The 20,676-nt window shown below is 38.9% G+C and overlaps 1 protein-coding gene across 1 annotated transcript; it reads left to right on the forward strand.

The window, feature by feature from the left end:
- Positions 1-827: 827 nt before the first annotated feature.
- On the forward strand, positions 828-19,933 carry LOC117538080 (interleukin-1 receptor-like 2). The gene is made up of 11 exons (XM_034203606.1): positions 828-1,062; positions 5,633-5,843; positions 6,804-6,963; positions 11,094-11,256; positions 11,575-11,646; positions 12,050-12,176; positions 14,879-15,021; positions 16,641-16,775; positions 17,315-17,476; positions 18,099-18,305; positions 19,163-19,933. Exons 1-11 carry the CDS (start codon positions 1,008-1,010, stop codon positions 19,351-19,353), a joined length of 1,626 nt encoding a protein of 541 aa, XP_034059497.1. The 5' UTR covers positions 828-1,007; the 3' UTR covers positions 19,354-19,933.
- The last annotated feature ends 743 nt before the right edge of the window (positions 19,934-20,676 follow it).

Consider the following 20,676-nt stretch of genomic DNA (forward strand, 5'->3'; position numbering starts at 1 on the left):
TAGAAGTACAAAGTAGCATAACATGTAAATACTCAAGTAAAGTACAAGTACCTCAAACGTTTACTTAAGTACAGTACTTGAGTAAATGTACTTAGTAACTTTAAACCACTGGTGTTAGTTTTTTGGATCTAATCAAAACTATTTATTGAATGAATTTGAATACTGCACTAGAACATATTGCGATTTCAATAACATTTTTTGATTCATTTTTGGCAACTCAAATACACAGTATAATATTTGTACGCATTTTCCGAGAAACTGACTTCCTATTGACTCATTGAATCATTGTGTTGCAAATTAACTTGGATAACTATATTATATATGCTCTGATATGTCAGTGTCAGGGGGAAAACTAGTTATTATAAAAGATCCTACAACCTTTAAAGTACCCAGTTGTTATCTATTGACCATTAAATAGCTTTCAAGGATTAAATGTGCAATTCAATGGTGACATAAAAAGACTTGCTATGTGTGTTTATAGCCTGTAAGATTTTATTAAAAAAGTACAGCACAAAAGACAAATAAGTCATACCTTACCCAGATTGCCATTTCCTCCAGGCTAAATATAAATATCCGAGTAAGTCCATGTCTCAGCAGCAGAATAAGAAAGGACCGTACTGCATATTTGGAATTGCTTTAAAAAAAAATGACAACCAGTTGAACCTGGTCATTAAAATAGAAAGAAAATGTAGATCAATAGTATGAGATAGTTTGACTAGAGGTAGGCGGAGAAAGAGAGAGCTCCTTTAAATCTTTGACCTCTTCCACACCCACTCCTGTCAGTGGAACTTCCTGGGATTTTACTGGGAGTGTTTTGGCCTGCCTTCCTTGTGTGAGCAGCGCCTCTCACTTCCCTTTATTGGAAGTTGTTCAACTCAGCCCCGTCAGGAAATGTGCCAAGAAATCTTGTCTTATGCAGAGCGTCAGAGTGGCTGAAAACATCATGTCTGAGAAATCAAAGGGGACTTTAATGAAATGTATCCTGTCTTTATCCACACACAAGGACAATGACAGCAGCCGGATGGGTCATCTTGCTGTCTGTCACATTCACCGTGGCACAAAGTGAGTATTTGTTTATCGTCTCTTTCTTCCATTCTTTAAAGATTTAAAAGCTTCTGGAAATCATTTCTAAGAACCAGACACTGGCTGATTTACAGGAAATGTACAACACAAAAGCGTTTGACTTGTGTTGGGTGTTGATTTGAAATATTTGCTGACTGTAAGCATTTTCAGTTTCAAGTCCTTCTTCAAGACAAGGACTTCTATGGATTGTGGTGAAAAATTAACACTTTTAAAGACAGTATGATTACCGAACCTGAAAAGTATATAGTAGAAAGTAGAGTGACACAGTTAATAAGACAGGTTAATATGAAGGAGTACACGTCCGTAGGTGTGTTGCAACACTGCTTTTCCTGTTTATAACTTGTTCAGAGGAGTCGGCAGACTTGAGAAACAGGCTTGACATTGAGAATGACTCAAAATTGAGGTATCCAGAACATATTGCCTGCCTTTTTTACAAAGGAAAAACACACTTATAATCTTAGAATTTAATTGAAAAGTGTCATCATGAAGTATACATATTATCACCACAAAAAAGTTACCCATGGGCAACCCAGTTACAACTTACATTTGAATTAGTCTAAAGGTTAGTTACACCCTTTTACTGCTGAAGCCATAATTACGTCACAGGGTTATCTAGAGGCCAAACAAAGGGGAGAGGCAAACACAGATCACCTAAGAGAAGTAAGCTTAAAAAACAACATGTCCTTTACTGTGCTGCTGCATGCCATAGGGATGGGAAAGATTAATCGAATATTCAAAATTATTCAGGTATTCGAATATGAGAATATGAGTTATGAATATATAATCTTTTTTTTGGGAGGGGTGCCTAAGTTGATTACATATTATCAAATTGAATAATTCAATGTATATATATATATATATATACGACAGTGCTATAGCTAAGTGTGTTAGGTCTAAAGGTGTGTTTTGCTCCGCTCACCGGTCCCTCACCGCTGTGAGCTGCTGGTGCTGATCCCTCTCTCGCGTCCGGTTATACTTCACTCGCGTTTATGTCCAAATCCATCAGATCTAGCTAGTTCTAGCCAATGATATGGCTGCTGCCCCTCCCTACACGCAGATCACGCAGACTCAAACCTCATCTTATAGCTGAGAGGGTCTCCTCTACAGCTGGCCTGTATCGCACCCGCCTCTCCCCTGAGCATGCTCATATTCTTAAACAAGAATGAGTATTGAATAGCTGCATTCTGTGCATAGCCCTGTTATAGGTTGTTGATCTCTGTTGTCACGGGTTACGTTACCCCGTTATGTTGTTCGTGTATGATCCCTCTTTAATTTAAAAAACAAGTTGTGTTTTAAGCATGAAAGCTGTAGGCCTATAGCTGTCAACTGTTCAAACTGTGATCACCAGTTCAACACATTTGACATTTCTATACTTATTTGAACATGTATTTATTTATTTTATTTTTTATTTTGTCGACATTTTTCCCATATGTTTTTATTTGTATAGGATATGTACATTTCGGTTAATCGGTTAACAGTTTTTTGGGGGGTCGAATATTCGAATATACATTTGCTTTCAAATTCCCATCCCTAGTAGGTATAGGTGATTAGGTATGTATATAAAGTTATGTCTGTGTCCTCTCATTTTCTACAATAACCATAGGTAAGATACGAGGTTTGACATTAATCATGGACCAGTGAGCCGCGACAATGTTTACTTTTGCAATGTGTCCTAACTAACCGCTCGCCACATGCAACTGTAAGGTGTTTCTATATACATTTTCCTGTTACTTGTTCTAAGAGCAACTCAATTGACAAGGAACGGCTAACGCCTAGGGAAGGTTCAATTGACTTCATTTGAAGAGATCTATTCAGTGCTCTGTGACTTTATCACATTCTGGTGATAATGTTAGTTCTTTTGTTAAGTCTTATAATGGTAGGGAAACACTGTTGTGTGTGTCACCAAACGTTGGTGTCTTCATTTCTATGTAAAAAAAACACATTTAAGATAATCAACCATCCTAAACCAGGCTGCAAAAAACACTAACATGATGCATTATAGCACATTTGTCTCCTATCGGGCTATCGGCCATCAATAGGACAATCTGAAAACATAAACAGCTGCCTAGCCAACAGGTTAGATACTGTATCTGTCTCAAAACGGGCCTCAAACTACATTTACCTCAAGATATAAAAAGATGTTGGAGTGGAAAAGTTTGTAAGGTGAGTATGTTCTTTCAGTCTGACACCTTTGTTTATTAAATAGGTCGAATAGTTAAGATTGAAACTTCAGAAAGTCCCTTGCTTGAAAGACGTCAGCATGGCATTAAAAAGGAAATTCTTCACCTAATGTTATGCAACACAGCGCACGCTTAACATAGGAGGCTTAAGATAGTTATTTAAAAGAAAGGTGAAACATAAGGTGTTTCCTTCAAAAGAACTTGGCTCAAACACTACAGAGCAAGAAATAGGAATCCTACCATTCTGAAACCATGTTGATATTCAAAGTTTGGTTTTACACACAACTAAGAGTGAAACCTGAACACAAATGAAGAGAAACACTATCCAGTAGGCCTTAAATCCATAGCTAGATAAACCATTAACATACATAGCCATCAAACAGATTGTGGCCTGTAGTCCTTATAGCCTACAGATAGTATAAAAAGCATTTTGTTGGACAACACACACACATTGCAGATGGCTGCCTCTAAATCAGCAGTGAACATTAGGCATTGCAAATATGTGTCCAAACAGGATTGACTCAGTGATGCAACATGCTCAGGTAAACCAGACTGTAACCATCCATCCTCTGCTGAAGACTTTAGACTTCCTGTGAACAGTCATAAAGCATGCTGGGATTTCCAGTCCAAACCCTACTATAGCAAACTGTCTGCCTACTATCAAACCTGAATTGCACCGTTGCCTACAGATCTGTAATCCAAAACTAGATGTAACCTAACAAACAAAGCAGTACAACAATACCTATGGCGCAAATACGTGAAATAAACCCTACAGCAAGCAGATGGCAGCAAAACATGAGACTTAGGAAAAGCTTCTGCATACAATTGCAGTTACATTTGACGGATACATCAATCAAAATGAACAATGAGATCAACAATAAAAAAGACTTTTTGCACATAAAAATACATTTCATAAGAATCCAAAGCAAGTCAATATCACAGTGTGTTTAGAAAGTAACATCACATTAACAGCTAGCTAGCTATAGCCTATCTCTTAAGGATTCTCGAAAGTAAATCTCCCGCTCTCCCAGCAAGTCACACACACACACAAACACATTCCCCCAGGGCCAAATAACTGCAGCAAACACACACAAAGCTGGCTGAAAGTCAGCTGTCTGTCTTACCTGGGGTTTCATAGCCCTCCTGTGTGCAGAGGTATCCACCGCCATGTTACTCCCCAGGCTCCTCAGACAACTCTTTACTTGCATCGATATCAAATCCAACCCTGGGTAACTTTGCCGTTTTCATCCTCCAAATATGTAGTTTAACAATCACCTTACTTTATCCAAATGTTTTTGCCGCGTGTTTCTTAATTTGCTTCGGTTTTACAACGAGCCTGTGGCCTGTTTTCTTAACTTCAGTTTTTGCACATGCTCGTAATGTTGCATCCATGGATAAGATAGCCCCAGTGTTGCCAGATCTCGTGAGAAAAACAAGCAAAGTATACATAATCAGAGGTGGGAAGTAAAGTACATTACTCAAGTAGCCTACTGTACTTAAGTAAACTTTTGAGGAACTTGTACTTTACTTGAGTATTTACATGTTATGCTACTTTGTATTTCTACTCCACTACAGTTCAGAGGTAAATTGTGTACTTTTCCTCCACTACATGTATTTAATACCTTCAATTACTTCACAGATGTGGATGAATGATGTGAAATATAATCAAGTGTTGAATCAGACTTTAGTTCCACCTGGAGTAAATCCACAAGCTACCCTGCAGTATACAAAGTCATTCAAACTAGCTGCACCTTCACCAGCTTTGAGAACACTTTCATGATCAATCATTATAAAACATATCATATCTATTATTCTGAAATGGACCAATCTGCACAATGACTACTTTTACATTTGGTACTTTCACTTTATTTTGATGATAATACTTTTCTACTTTTACTTCAGTAACATTTTGAATGCAGGACTTTTACTGTAACAGAGTATTCCTATACTCTTGTACTTCTACTTGTACTCAAGTACAAGATCTGAGTACTTCCACTTTTACTCAAGTACAAGATCTGAGTACTTCTACTTTTACTCAAGTACAAGATCTGAGTACTTCTACTTTTACTCAAGTACAAGATCTCAGTACTTCTCCCACCTCTGATTAAAATAATAATAATAAAATAATCATAGAAGAAGCCTGAAATTGGTCTTTATTCATTCAAAAACACATTTCCCGATCAAAATAACTTACTGCTCCTTGAAAAGGCCATTAACTATTTGTATTTAATTTAATTATGTTTCAAAAGTGCTGATTCTCTGTCTGTTACTTTAGATGAAAATAAGGAGACAGAAGAGACATGAACAAGTGGATTTTGCATAACAGGTGACCTTTAATGACTTGTCCCCCCTTGCACTGTCCCATGCAGAACTCAGTGGGGAGGCAGACACCTACCATGTGAGTGCTGGTTACCTCTTTGTGCTGCGGTGCCCGCCTGAAGACAAACACACCAACGTGACGTGGAGCCGAGGGGGGGGGCACAACCTGAGCCTCCCGTCCGGAGTGGAGGTCATCGACGGGTTACTCTGGTTCCTACCTGTGCAGATGTCTCATAATGGATCGTATACCTGTGAGAAATGGTAAAAGAACCTTTTTTGTGTGACGAAGTAGATTAGACTGAATCTGAATCTAAATGTGTGAAGTATAGCCTTGGGTTTTAATATTTTGTCCACTTAAATGATATCAACAATCGAGCCTAATGAGATCTTACGGCAGATCTCATCTCTGTATTTCCCAAACTGAGGGTCTTAAAGAGGCCCTATTATGCTTTTTGGGTTTCATTTTCTATGTAAATGGTATTCAAAGGCTAACATCCCTGTGTTCCCTCTAAAAAACACCTCCATTGGACTCCTTTATTTACTTCCTGAACATAGTGACATCATTATGTAACATTCACGCTTCTACTGGCTGGCGCTCCAACACATGGTTTGTGATAGGCTAAGGGGCGGGACATCTCTAAGCGGTTGACCAATCACAACAAAGACGGTCAGCTAACCAATCAGAGCAGACTGGGCTCTGGTTTCAGACAGAGGGTGACAAATAAAGAGCTTTTTGAACATTAAAGCATGGAGACATGTCACAGTGGAGACACAATTATGAACCCAAAGATTAACAAAATAAGGCCCCTTTAAGATTTTAGAATCAGTATAACATCATATTTTAAATCTCTTTTCCAGAAATCTCTTTTCAAAAGAGTCTTAAGCACTCTGCTTATTTTCAAACTTGTCTAATTTGTTAATTTATCTGATTTTAACAGGCCTGAGTCCTGTAATGTTTTTAGTCTTGGCTCCAACCCCGTAAAGCATTTAGTAACTTTATTTTGAAAGGCTCTTTACAAATACAGTTGTATTTATTTATTCATCATTATGGATTCAAAGTCAAACTAAATAATGGAACATCTATCTATAACTGTCTTCTAATCATTCCTCCAGTAATTGTCTTTGTTAGTTGTTTTTTTCTTCAAATAAACAAGATGTGTGCAGTTGTATTGATGGAGTTGGCCTGTCCTGCATCTCCCTCACAGTTTATTTCCTCTTCAGGGGTGAGGCTGGTGTGACCATCGGGCTGTCAGTGTCCAGTGAAAAGTGTCCTGAAGTTCCTGAGACCATAGTCATCACTGCGGGAGTCAATGATGGTGTTCCCTGCAAACAGACAGAGATTTTCAATCTGAAAACCACAACGAATACACGATGGCTGAAGGTATGCACAGATCCATGTGTTTTTTAAATGCATTGTTATGTGCTCGATGTTTATTTTCTTTGAACTTAGTTCTTAAAGGTGGGGTATGTAATTTATTTCAGAAACACTTGTTGTTATATTCCATGGAATGCTCTTAACATCCCGATAGCAATGAATATATTAAATGCTTTGACGATAAATCCATCTGTGGAAGCCGTGGCGCTGTAAAAAGCACGACCAATCATCTGAGCAATAACTGGATGGCCTACCTGCCTGTCAGCCTTCCATCTGTGCACAAATGTATCTCGTGCCCTCATTGGTCATGTGCGCGTTCGTGTGTGTTGGAGGAGGAGGGAGAGGCAGATTTTTCAAATTCTAGCGCACTCGCGTTGGTTTCTCCACAATTACATACCCCACCTTTAAATTAGTACAAATTACCAATCAGTGAAAGCATAGAAATGAAAAGAGCAACTAAAATAAATAAATAAACGTTGTCCCCCATTTTTAGGGACAACATTTATTCTTTAATCATGGTTTAAAAACACAAAACGTTTTGGGATTACTGCATCATGTCCTGTACGTTATTGCTTGAAAAATGCAACACTGCCCCCTGTTGTCCACATCAGGAACATGTATACCAAACATCTTCCTAAACTATATGTACAGTACAGTAGATCATAAAACAATTGTACGTGTATTATCAAGCTTATTTTTGTAGTATATACTATATACTAAAACAGTGTAAAAATCATTTGTGGTTTTATGGGAGCGTTCAGTTATTATGCTCCAAATATCTGGAACAAACTCCCAGAAACCTGCAAGTCCGCTGCAACCACTACTTTTAAATCCAGGCTAAAGACTTTTCTTTTTGCCGCTGCTTTTAATTGAACTATTCATATCTTAAACTGCACTGTAACTTTTTATTCATGTATTTTTTATTCATGTATTTTTTCTTTTAATGTTTCTTTTATTATCTTTTCTTTTTAATGACTGTTTTTAAATGCCTTTGTCTGAATGTCTTTCATGTTTGTAAAGCACCTTGAATTGCCTTGTGACGGAGCCCACGCACAATAAGGGGCACACTCTGGACTTAATTATCTCAAAGGGTGTGAATATCTCTAAGGTTGTGGTGACTGATGTTGCACTCTCTGACCATTCCTGTGTTTTCTTTGAGAGCTCTATTTCTGTTCACAAAAATGTTCAAAAAGAGGTAACCACAAAGCGATATTTAACTGAAAATACTAGGGAAATGTTTACTCAGAATTTCTCTTCCACACTTGCCCCTGCTAACATCTCAGTAAATGAGCTAGTAGATCATTTTAATTCAAAAATTAAAAATGTTATAGATGCCATTGCTCCAACTAAGGTAAAGGAAGTGTCTGGCAAGAAAATATCTCCATGGAGAAAGGCCATGAGCGTGAAAACAGAAAAAAGAGAATGTCGAAAAGCTGAACGCAGGTGGCGAAAAACAAATCTCCAGGTTCACTTTGAAATCTATAAAGAGAGACTTGGCCTTTATAATTTGGAATTGAAAAACGCACAACAATCGTTCTTCTCTGACATCATTACCAAAAACAAAAACAACGCACGTGCCTTGTTTGCTACCGTCGACAGACTAACTAACCCCCCAGTGTCAGTAGCCTCTGAATTTCTATCCACCAGGGCGTGCAATGATTTTGCCTCCTTCTTCACTGACAAAATTCAGAACATCAGACAAGCAGTCAGTGCCTCTGCATCAGGAACAGCAAATGTGTTGTTTCTGTGTCCACCTAACATCAATTCAGACATCATGACACAATTCCATCAGATTAATGATAAAAACCTAGAGGACATTATTCAACTTCTGAAATCCTCCTCCTGCTGCCTTGATATTATTCCAACAGGATTTTTCAAAGATGTTTTGCCTTGCATGGCCTCAGATCTACTTCATATAGTAAACAAATCTCTTCACTCAGGTATTTTTCCACAGGCCCTGAAAACTGCAGTCATTAAACCGCTCTTAAAAAAGAATAATCTAGATGCTTCAGTAATGAACAATTACAGGCCCATATCAAACCTCCCATTTCTAGGTAAAATCATTGAAAAAGTTGTTTTTCAACAGTTGAGTAATTTCTTGCATTTAAATGGCTGTTTTGATGTGTTCCAGTCAGGCTTTCGTCCAAACCACAGCACTGAGACTGCTCTTGTAAAGGTCTTTAATGACATCCACTTAAACACAGACAGTGGCAGAACTTCAGTGTTAGTATTATTAGATCTCAGTGCTGCGTTTGACACTGTTGACCACAGCGTATTACTAGACCGACTGGAAAACTGGGTGGGACTTTCGGAAACAGTTCTAAATTGGTTTGAATCCTACTTAAAGGACAGAAACAACTTTGTTTCTATAGGTAAATACACATCTGAGTTGACAAATATGACATGTGGGGTTCCTCAAGGCTCCATCTTGGGGCCTCTTCTCTTTAACATCTACATGCTACCACTGGCTCAGATAATGAAAAACAACAAAATAAGTTACCATAGCTATGCAGATGACACACAAATTTACGTAACAATTTCACCAGGAGACTATGCTCCAATTCAAACACTGAGTAAGTGCATTGAACAAATCAATGACTGGATGTGTCAGAACTTTCTCCAATTAAACAAAGATAAAACTGAGGTAATGGTTTTTGGAGCCAAGTCAGAACGTATAAAAGTTAGCGCTGAGCTTCAGTCTGCAATGTTCAAAACAACAGATAAAGCCAGAAATCTAGGTGTAGTCATGGACTCTGACCTGAGTTTCAACAGTCACATTAAAACAGTTACTAAATCAGCCTACTATCACCTAAAGAATATATCTAGGATTAAAAGACTAATGTCACAGCAGGATTTGGAAAAACTTGTCCATGCTTTTATCTTCAGTAGACTCGACTACTGCAATGGTGTCTTTACAGGTCTCACTAAAAAATCTATTAGGAAGCTGCAGCTGATTCAGAACGCTGCTGCTCGAGTCCTCACTAACACTAAGAAAGTGGATCACTCCTGTTCTGAAGTCTTTACACTGGCTTCCTGTGTGTCAAAGAATAGATTTCAAAATACTGCTGCTGGTTTATAAAGCACTGAATGGTTTAGGCCCAAAATACATTTCTGACCTCCTACTAAATTATGAACCATCCAGATCTCTCAGGTCTTCAGGGACTGGTCAGCTTTCTGTCCCCAGAGTTAGAACTAAACATGGTAAAGCAGCATTCAGTTATTATGCTCCAAATATCTGGAACAAACTCCCAGAAACCTGCAGGTCCGCTGCAACTCTGACTACTTTTAAATCCAGGCTGAAGACTTTTCTTTTTGTTGCTGCTTTTAATTGAACTATTCATATCTTAGACTGCACTGTAACTTTTATCCATGTACTTTTTTTCTTTTAATGTTTAATTGACTGCACTGTAACTTTTATCCATGTATTTTTTCTTTTAATGTTTATTTTATTAGCTTTTCTTTTTAATGCCATTTTCTTAATCTCTTTCATTTTTTGTAAAGCACTTTGAATTGCCTTGTGTTGAAAAGTGCTATATAAATAAACTTGCCTTGCCTTGCCTTGCCTTGCCTTGCCTTGCCTTGCCTTGCCTTGCCTTGCCTTGCCTTGCCTTGCCTTGCCTTGCCTTGCCTTGCCTTGCCTTGCCTTGCCTTGCCTTGCCTTGCCTTGCCTTGCCTTGCCTTGCCTTGCCTTGCCTTGCCTTGCCTTGCCTTGTGTTGAAAGGTGCTATATACATAAACTTGTCTTGCCTTGCCTAGGTTGTCTCATCAAGGCATACAACTGTGTCTTTGTCTCACCCATAAAACAGGTCCCCTTTTGTTCAAATTATGTGTTTGCTTTTACTGTCATTCAATTTAAATGTATTGCTTTGTATGAGGCACTTACATTTTTTGGAAAGTGCTCTTTAAAGAGGCCCTATTCTGCAAATGATTAGGTTTCACATTATGTATTTAGTGTCTAGATGTGACATGTCTCCATGCTTTAATGTTCAAAAAGCTCTTTTTTTTCTCACACTGCCTGGGCTGCAGCACCTCTTTTCACCCTCTGTCTGAAACCAGACTGCTACAGGAAAGGGAAAACCTCAAAAAGAATAAAAGGGCCCTCTTTAAATAAAATCTTGTCCTTATCCTCACTCCAGGACTGCAAACCACTGCGGGGGAGCATCTCTGTAGAGGAGCGTGGCTTAATGAGACTGAATGGATCCTCAGAGAGCGATGCTGGGAATTATACCTGCATGGTAGACGTCACCTTCAACGGCAGGAAGTTCACGGCGGCACGCAGCATACGGTTGACTTTCACAAGTAAGTACTGAAGGTCACTCCAGCCTGAAGATATGTCCTTATATCCTGATGATTAGACATCAATATGCTTTTGTTTTTATCAAGAGAACTTTTTCATTATTATGTAAATGTTCTATATTATTAGTGATGCCATTTATCTGAAAAATAAAACTGTATTTCAAAAGTTAAGGATTATCCCTTACACAACATGCTTATATTTTGGGTTGTGAAAGTCAATAAGTAACACTCATTTCTCTGATTTACCCGTGGCTCCTTCTCAAAGATGACTGGCCTTTCCTTCTTATTGTGTTTTCTTTTACAATGATTATCTGTCTTTAGCGATTGGAACGGTGATTAGAACCAAGCCTAAGGTGATTTACCCTCAACAGGAAGTGGTCGTGGTTAAAGAGGGTAAGTGTCACTCTTTAAAAAATTCAGACTAACACACACATACTGTATGTCTCTCAGGTCTGAGATGTGTCATCTACTGAAAATATCACTGTCACTTATAACAATAAGGAAAACAATTCCAACCTTAGATTGAGCTTTCTTTCTGAGCGTTAACTTGTCAGACATCTTTAATTCCTAATGATAGGAGGAGGAACCCCTAATGGGACATGGACAGAAAAACTAAAACAACTAGTGAGCGTGAGAAACATTATTTGTTTAGTTGCTTTTGTCCATGTCAACTTACGAGTCTTTTTTAAATGTAAAAGTATTCAAGGACTTATTTCAGCCACTTATTACAGTGAATGTAAAGAGTTCCTCTCCTCTCAGCTATGATGAGCTGCTCTTTTCTCTCTCTGATGTCCAGGTATGGCAGCGGAGGTGAAATGTAAAGCCTACATCGGCATTAGTGAGGAGAACGACACCTACATGTATTGGACTATCGACAACGTTTCGACTGACGATTTTACGCAGCTCAGTGATTCCTGGGAATCGTGAGTTTTGTTTTTCCCATTATGTTGTTTCATGAAGACCATGTTCAGGATGCTGTAAATCAAAACCAGTTGAGCCCAAAAACCTTCTTGATTAGTTGTAAAATCACAAAATTACCAACACTAATTTGTTTAGTAATTAAATAAGACTCAATGAGCACGTTTCTTGGATAAGTAAAAACATGAGGCAACAAACTCGAATACTTTTGTACACGGGAAATATTCTGTGGATGTTCAGGTTCATATCAGTATATAGTGTCTCTACTTTAAAGAGTCCTCTCCTGCTGATGTTCAGGTGTATATCAGTATGTAGTGTCTCTACTTTAAAGAGTCCTCTCCTGCTGATGTTCAGGTGTATATCAGTATATAGTGTCTCTACTTTAAAGAGTCCTCTCCTGCTGATGTTCAGGTGTATATCAGTATGTAGTGTCTCTACTTTAAAGAGTCCTCTCCTGCTGATGTTCAGGTGTATATCAGTATGTAGTGTCTCTACTTTAAAGAGTCCTCTCCTGCTGATGTTCAGGTGTATATCAGTATGTAGTGTCTCTACTTTAAAGAGTCCTCTCCTGCTGATGTTCAGGTGTATATCAGTATGTAGTGTCTCTACTTTAAAGAGTCCTCTCCTGCTGATGTTCAGGTGTATATCAGTATGTAGTGTCTCTACTTTAAAGAGTCCTCTCCTGCTGATGTTCAGGTGTATATCAGTATCTAGTGTCTCTACTTTAAAGAGTCCTCTCCTGCTGATGTTCAGGTGTATATCAGTATGTAGTGTCTCTACTTTAAAGAGTCCTCTCCTGCTGATGTTCAGGTGTATATCAGTATGTAGTGTCTCTACTTTAAAGAGTCCTCTCCTGCTGATGTTCAGGTGTATATCAGTATGTAGTGTCTCTACTTTAAAGAGTCCTCTCCTGCTGATGTTCAGGTGTATATTAGTATGTAGTGTCTCTACTTTAAAGAGTCCTCTCCTGCTGATGTTCAGGTGTATATCAGTATGTAGTGTCTCTACTTTAAAGAGTCCTCTCCTGCTGATGTTCAGGTGTATATCAGTATGGAGTGTCTCTACTTTAAAGAGTCCTTTCCTGCTGATGTTCAGGTGTTTATCCATATGTAGTGTCTCTACTTTAAAGAGTCCTCTCCTGCTGATGTTCAGGTGTATATCAGTATGTAGTGTCTCTACTTTAAAGAGTCCTCTTCTGCTGAAGTTCAGGTGTATATCAGTATGTAGTGTCTCTACTTTAAAGAGTCCTCTCCTGCTGATGTTCAGGTGTATATCAGTATGTAGTGTATCTACTTTAAAGAGTCCTCTCCTGCTGATGTTCAGGTGTATATCAGTATGTAGTGTCTCTACTTTAAAGAGTCCTCTCCTGCTGATGTTCAGGTGTATATCAGTATGTAGTGTCTCTACTTTAAAGAGTCCTCTCCTGCTGATGTTCAGGTGTATATCAGTATGTAGTGTCTCTACTTTAAAGAGTCCTCTCCTGCTGATGTTCAGGTGTATATCAGTATCTAGTGTCTCTACTTTAAAGAGTCCTCTCCTGCTGATGTTCAGGTGTATATCAGTATGTAGTGTCTCTACTTTAAAGAGTCCTCTCCTGCTGATGTTCAGGTGTATATCAGTATGTAGTGTCTCTACTTTAAAGAGTCCTCTCCTGCTGATGTTCAGGTGTATATCAGTATGTAGTGTCTCTACTTTAAAGAGTCCTCTCCTGCTGATGTTCAGGTGTATATCAGTATCTAGTGTCTCTACTTTAAAGAGTCCTCTCCTGCTGATGTTCAGGTGTATATCAGTATGTAGTGTCTCTACTTTAAAGAGTCCTCTCCTGCTGATGTTCAGGTGTATATCAGTATGTAGTGTCTCTACTTTAAAGAGTCCTCTCCTGCTGATGTTCAGGTGTATATCAGTATGTAGTGTCTCTACTTTAAAGAGTCCTCTCCTGCTGATGTTCAGGTGTATATCAGTATGTAGTGTCTCTACTTTAAAGAGTCCTCTCCTGCTGATGTTCAGGTGTATATCAGTATCTAGTGTCTCTACTTTAAAGAGTCCTCTCCTGCTGATGTTCAGGTGTATATCAGTATGTAGTGTCTCTACTTTAAAGAGTCCTCTCCTGCTGATGTTCAGGTGTATATCAGTATGTAGTGTCTCTACTTTAAAGAGTCCTCTCCTGCTGATGTTCAGGTGTATATCAGTATGTAGTGTCTCTACTGGGACATGTCTCCATGCTTTAATGTTCAAAAAGCTCTTTATTTTTCTCATACTGCAGCACCTCTTTTCACCCTCTGTCTGAAACCAGAGTGCAGTCTGCTCTGATTGGTTAGCTGGCTGGCTCTGTTGTGGTTGGTCATCCGCTTAGAGATTTTCCTCCTCTTAGCCTATCACGTACAATGTGTCGGAGTGCTAGCCAATAGGATTGCAAGTATTACAAAGTTATGTCACTATTTCACGAAAGTAAGCAAAGGAGTCCAATGGAGGCGTTTCAGGCAGGGGGGAGTTTGTGGGAGAGAAACTTCCTCTGGAGAGAACTTTGGGATTGTAGCCTTTGTAGACCATTTACATGCACAAAAAACCTATTATCAAACTACAGGAAAGGGAGAACCCCAAAAACCATAAGCAGAATAATCGGGGGAAAAAAGCATGAAGAAGAAATGTTTCCTTCTTTATTATTCGAACTGATCGATAACTGTATGACTGTTCCTTTTCCTTCAAGTTTTCAGGAGGGTGACAGAGTGTACTACGGTTTGTCCACCCTGTCCATCTCAGAAGTTCACCGTCAGTTCATCAACGTCCCCATTTCCTGCTGCGTACGGACCACTCTTGAACGTACATGTGGTATGGCGTGGCTTCAAGAAGGTATTTGTTTCTCTTTTTCTCCATTTCTATCAATAATTACACACAAATATCAGAGACAATGCCGACCCAAAGGAATTTGAAACTAAGCAACACATTAAAACACAAATGGTTTCAGCTGTGACATACATTACTTTTGGATAGATACTATATGTGGACCCAAATCGTTTTTCAATCAGGAGAGACGTGATGTATGGAATACATGTTTATTATCGGTCACATTATATAAATGAAACATAATGATGACAGTTCATAACAAGTGAATGAAATGGTGTTTGGCGATTAGGCCCAGGTTTTGTAGGATATCAATCGGGAAGGGAAGAACCGTTTCCGATGAACCCCCCTGGGTCTAGACACTGGTGGTGGTGATAAGTGGTTAGGTCCGGTTGGAAGGGAGAAGGTTAAGCTTGGCCCTGAGTTGGAGGCAGGAGGCGAAGGGGTGGAGGAGGGTTGCGCGTTGACACCTGGAAGACAGCTGATAGGAAAGGGGAGAGCATATATAGAGGGATTAACAGGTGCGATAATTAGGCTTGTGAATGGAGGGAAGTGATAGGTTAGCTAAGGAGTGGCGCTCCCTGTCATCTAGTGCAGTGCTTCTCAAACTTTTTTCAGTAGTGTACCCCCTTTGAAACATTTTCTCAGCCAAGAACCCCCTGACCGATCCCGAACATTTTTGATCGAAAAAGCCTATATAAATAATTACAATATAGTGATGTTCCCTCAGTGTGTGATGTATTAACTCCTTCGTGGTGCATTACAACAAACTAAGGATATTTTCATTTTATGCATGAAAAAAAATAACATATCCCTTTTATAAAACAGAGTTTTTCAATTTAAGTAATATGTTATTGTGAAAAACTATCAAATACAATACACACATTTGACATGTTGATATGAGGACCCCCTTGGTGGTTCTAGGAATGTTTTATATAAAATTGTGTTTTCTATTTAACTTATTTTACTAAGATTATTTTTTTAATTAACCCTTTTTTTTTTTTTTTTAAATCTCACGTACCCCCTGCAGTACCCCAACGTACTCCCAGGGGTCCGCGTACCTCCATTTGAGAATCACTGATCTAGTGAAGGGAGCGAGTATTGCCATGACGTGCAATACGGAGTGATAGGTCTTCCTGCCTGAACTTGCGCTAAGCTTCATGAAATACTTCTGAGTCTCGCCTGGAGAAAAACACACAGACTTTTTAGTGATTTTGCTTATTTTTGTTGTGATTGTGTGTCTTTGTAGTTGCTACACATCTCTGTGGTTTTATGTCTCTGTGTGGTCTTTTTGTATATTTTTGTTTGGTGTAATTGTTGTGGTTTCCTTTTCACAACTGTTGTGAAGCTCGTTGTGTCTCCTTGTACTTGTTTTAGTGTTTTTCAAGTCTCTTTTCTTAGTAGTCATTTTTAACCATTTAAGGCATCTCTTAAACATTCCTACATATCTTTCATTGGTTACTTTTCAACACAAACTTAAACAATACATTTCCTTGGAAAATGGAAATAAACACCTGGTTTTTCACGAGGTTTCCACAGAATGGATCCTTCATGAAAGACTTCCCGGAGTCCTTGTTTATTCTTGTTTGGTTTACATGTGTGAACGTTTGAATGTTTCCTCCCTCCAGCGGACCACAGTGCGCTCTACACCAGCGTCTCTCTCTGCATCTCAGCCTCCCTCGCTGTCGCTGCCTTCCTCTTCTTTAAAGTAGATCTGGTGTTGGCCTACAGGAAACTCTTGAGACATTTCTCCAAACAACAAAGTAAGTGTTTGTTGAAGGTGCTTTTCAGGAGGAATCATCTGACTACCTGGAAATCTCTTGTTTGCCCAAATTGCACAAGACGTAAATAATGTGTCAGCCTTATGGAATGAACACAACTTAGGTAACATAGGAAATGTTAACATTGTCAGGAAAGAAGGTACTTCACATTAAAGAGGAATAATTAAGGAGGACATAAACATGAGGCCACAAACAGGACTCCATGGGGATTTAATACTTTTGTACACAGGTAATATTATGCTCATTTTCCGGTTGATATTAGTTTTTTGTGTCTCTACTGGGACATGTCTCCATGCTCTAATGATCAAAAAGCTCTTTATTGTTCTCATACTGCCTGTGCTGCAGCACCTCTTTTCACCCTCTGTCTGAAACCAGAGCCCAGTCTGCTCTGATTGGTTAGTTGGCCGGTTCTGTTGTGATTGGTCAACCGCTTAGAGATGTCCCGCCTCTTAGCCTAACACGTACAATGTATTATAGTGCTAGCCAATAGAAGCGCAATTGTTACATAGTCCTCTCTACAGTTTCAGATGGGAAGCTTTACGACGCCTATGTGAGTTTCCTCCATCCAGACACGCTCACTTCAGATGTGACGGCAAACTTCGCCCTGCAGATCCTGCCGAAGGAGATGGAGAAACACGGCTACTCGCTGTTCATCAGAGGACGAGACGACTGCCCTGGAGAAGGTCAGGAACACACACACACACACACACACACACACACACACACACACACACACACACACACACACACACACACACACACACACACACACACACACAATGCAGAAAGTTGAAATGCACTTAAGAAAACCAATCACAGTGGATTTGTCCTTATTTGACTGCTAACTAATTTGGTTCAACTGACTTTTCTCATTGACCAAGTATACCGCATTATGAGCTGTATTGCCTCTCACACTTTTGGGTAATTAAAACAAATTAGGTCCACCAAGAACTTTTTGGATGTGTAATTAAGTAGATCATTTGTTTATATATAATTTAGAATCAGTCATATTTGTGTATATCAACTTGACACTGCTTAATATTGTATTGTATAATAATTCTCATCTTACATTTTTGTGTTGTTGTTCTTCACATTCGAAATAAATCTAATCAAATAAAAAAAATCAAATCAACTAAAATAAGTTGGATATGTGTCAAAAGGTTTATTTGATGCTTTGTCAAATGGCAAGTTTTTGTGTGCATTGGATTGCATTGTAATGTTGAATCAAATTGAGCCATTTGACAAGGAAAACAAATATTTGGCCTTTAGCTGAATTTGTTCTGTTTCCTGTGTTATCTCTTGCAGCGGTGCATGACGTCATCGCTGCTATGGTGCGCCGATGCCACAGGTTGATTATCGTCCTGTCACCAGAGATAAGATCCTCCACTCAGGGCGAAACGGAGGAAGTGGAAACCCTGTGTGACAACCAAACTCAGCTGTGTTATGAGCAGAAAATCGGCGTCCACGACGCTCTAACCCGCAACGAGCCCCGAGTCATTCTGGTGGAAATCGGTAAGGAATCAGGATTATATCATTCATAAAAAATGTTTAATAAACTAATACACACATATACTCTTATGGATGGAGATGCTTTTTTTTGGATCAAATTTGTATACACAACATGTACAACCAAAACATGTTATTACTAGAAGTACATGAGAAAAATAAATACAATTACAAGAAGTACAATTAAACTAAATTAAACAAACCCAACCCTCCCTCCCAGACATATAAACACACACACACACACACACACACACACACACACACACACACACACACACACACACACACACACACACACACACACACACACACACACACACACACACAGGGTGTTCGCTGTTGGGTGGAGATCCTTTAACAGCTGCCAAATTATATAATACATATTTTGCCCGAAGATGGCCACTTTGGATAATCAGTACTTTATGATTTGGTATTTAAGTATGTTTTGCTGCATTACTTAAGTAATATTTTGAATGCCTGAAACGCCTCCATTGGACTCTTTTGTTTACTTCCGTAACAGAGTGACAGCTATATTTAACACTTGCGCTGCTATTGGCTAGCACTCGAACACATTGTACGTGATAGGCTAAGAGGCAGGACATCTCTAAGCGGTTGACCAATCACAACAGAGCAGGCCAGCTAACCAATCAGAGCAGACTGGGCTCTGTTTTACTTAAATTAGCATCAGAGGACTTTTTCCACCATTGCTAACAACTGCAATTACCAGGAGCTCTGAAAAGTGTCATTATGAAACCTGCTAAAGTGGTCTCTCTAATCATTGTAAAGGTTTGCTAAAGTAAACATGTAAATGTATGAATATCTTTATTTAAATATATGGTCAACATTTTATTGTATTCCTCTAGGCTCGGTGGATTACAGGTGCCTTCCGGAGTCTCTGCGCTACATCAAGAGGAAACAAGGAGCTTTGAAGTGGAAGAAACCCTCCCTCAAAACCAACAAATGTATCAAGTCTCGCTCAAACAGAAACTTCTGGAAGAGTCTGAGGTACAACATGCCCTCAGTGCCTTCAGGGAAACTCCACACCATTGTTTAAATGAAGTGAGGCCTGTTTCCTGGGAATACTTCTTTTGACGAAGAAGGCATCCTGGATCGGTTTGTTATTGTCATATGAGTCATGTAAACAAAGAAGACTGACAGCCTGGCTCGTTGCACACTGAATGCAACCCAGAGAGACATCTGCTGGATTTCATCCTGGATTCAAACTCCTTAAACAAATCTGCTCAACATGTTACAGACTTTCAGCTATGTTCACATTACTCAACAGATCAAAGGGTGTACCAGTGTAATGTACTATTATATTTATATGATGCGTGTTTTGTATATTTTCAAGTAATTAGACAGTCTTTATTTAAAAATGTCCTTGTACCTGGACATGGGCTTAATGAAGAAGAAGAAAGGCACCTTCCAAGATGATTAGAAAGAAATGTGAAAAGCATGTGTGAACAGTAACAATGAAGGAACACTTTTATGAAGATCAACAATTTCACTTGCCTTTTTTCAGCTGCCTTGTACTGCATTAAACCTGCAACCTAATTCTTGCCCTGAAAACACTTTATGTATTTATTATCTGACAAATGTCTCAGTGTTTATTAAAACAAAAGTCAAAGTCATTATCCTGATGTGTGGTGCTTCTGTGTTGCAGTTTTTCTCTCAATAGGAGCCAATTAAACTTACATTTGAGATAAGTTTCAAACAACAGTGACTCTATAACTTTTTAACCCCCGAACGCCAACAGGCTGTGTGCGTCAGTGTTTAGTGTCCTCTGGTTTCTGTTTTGAGCTTCTTGCAATGTTTTCTTGTGAAGTTGGTGAAGATATTTCTTCATTTGCTTTGTTTTGGCTCATTTGTGCTGCGGCTTTCTCCTAATAGAAATGTTTTGGGCCGTTGTAACGGGTTGGCACCTGTCAGCCACCTTAGAAAAGGGTGTATACGTTTTGAAAGGATGTTTACTCAAGGATGTTTATATCAACCTGTATTTCATTATTACTCAGTTGTTCTCTGCCTCATATCATCCTTGATAAGGGGGTTATTTACCACTTTTGCCTAAAAAGTCATGGTTTCTGGAAAAGTATTTATTCGTCAGCCTGGTTCTTGAGAAGTGATGTCCAGGAATTTCAGATTTTTCCATATCCAGCTTTCTGGAATCTACCTTGTTGAGACTTATATGAGCCAACTAATTAGTGGGAATCCGCTGAGTTACTGTCTCAACATGACCGAATTCATTCCATGGAACGTCATTTGAACCCCACATTTGGATCAGTCACTGAGTGAGGCTTTTCCACTTCTGAAAACATTAATGAAACGCAGATGAAACTATTTAATTGTGAGGGTGTGACGTCCCTGGAAACTTCATTTC

Source organism: Gymnodraco acuticeps, unplaced genomic scaffold (assembly GCF_902827175.1).
Source record: "Gymnodraco acuticeps unplaced genomic scaffold, fGymAcu1.1, whole genome shotgun sequence".
NCBI classification, from domain to species: domain Eukaryota; kingdom Metazoa; phylum Chordata; class Actinopteri; order Perciformes; family Bathydraconidae; genus Gymnodraco; species Gymnodraco acuticeps.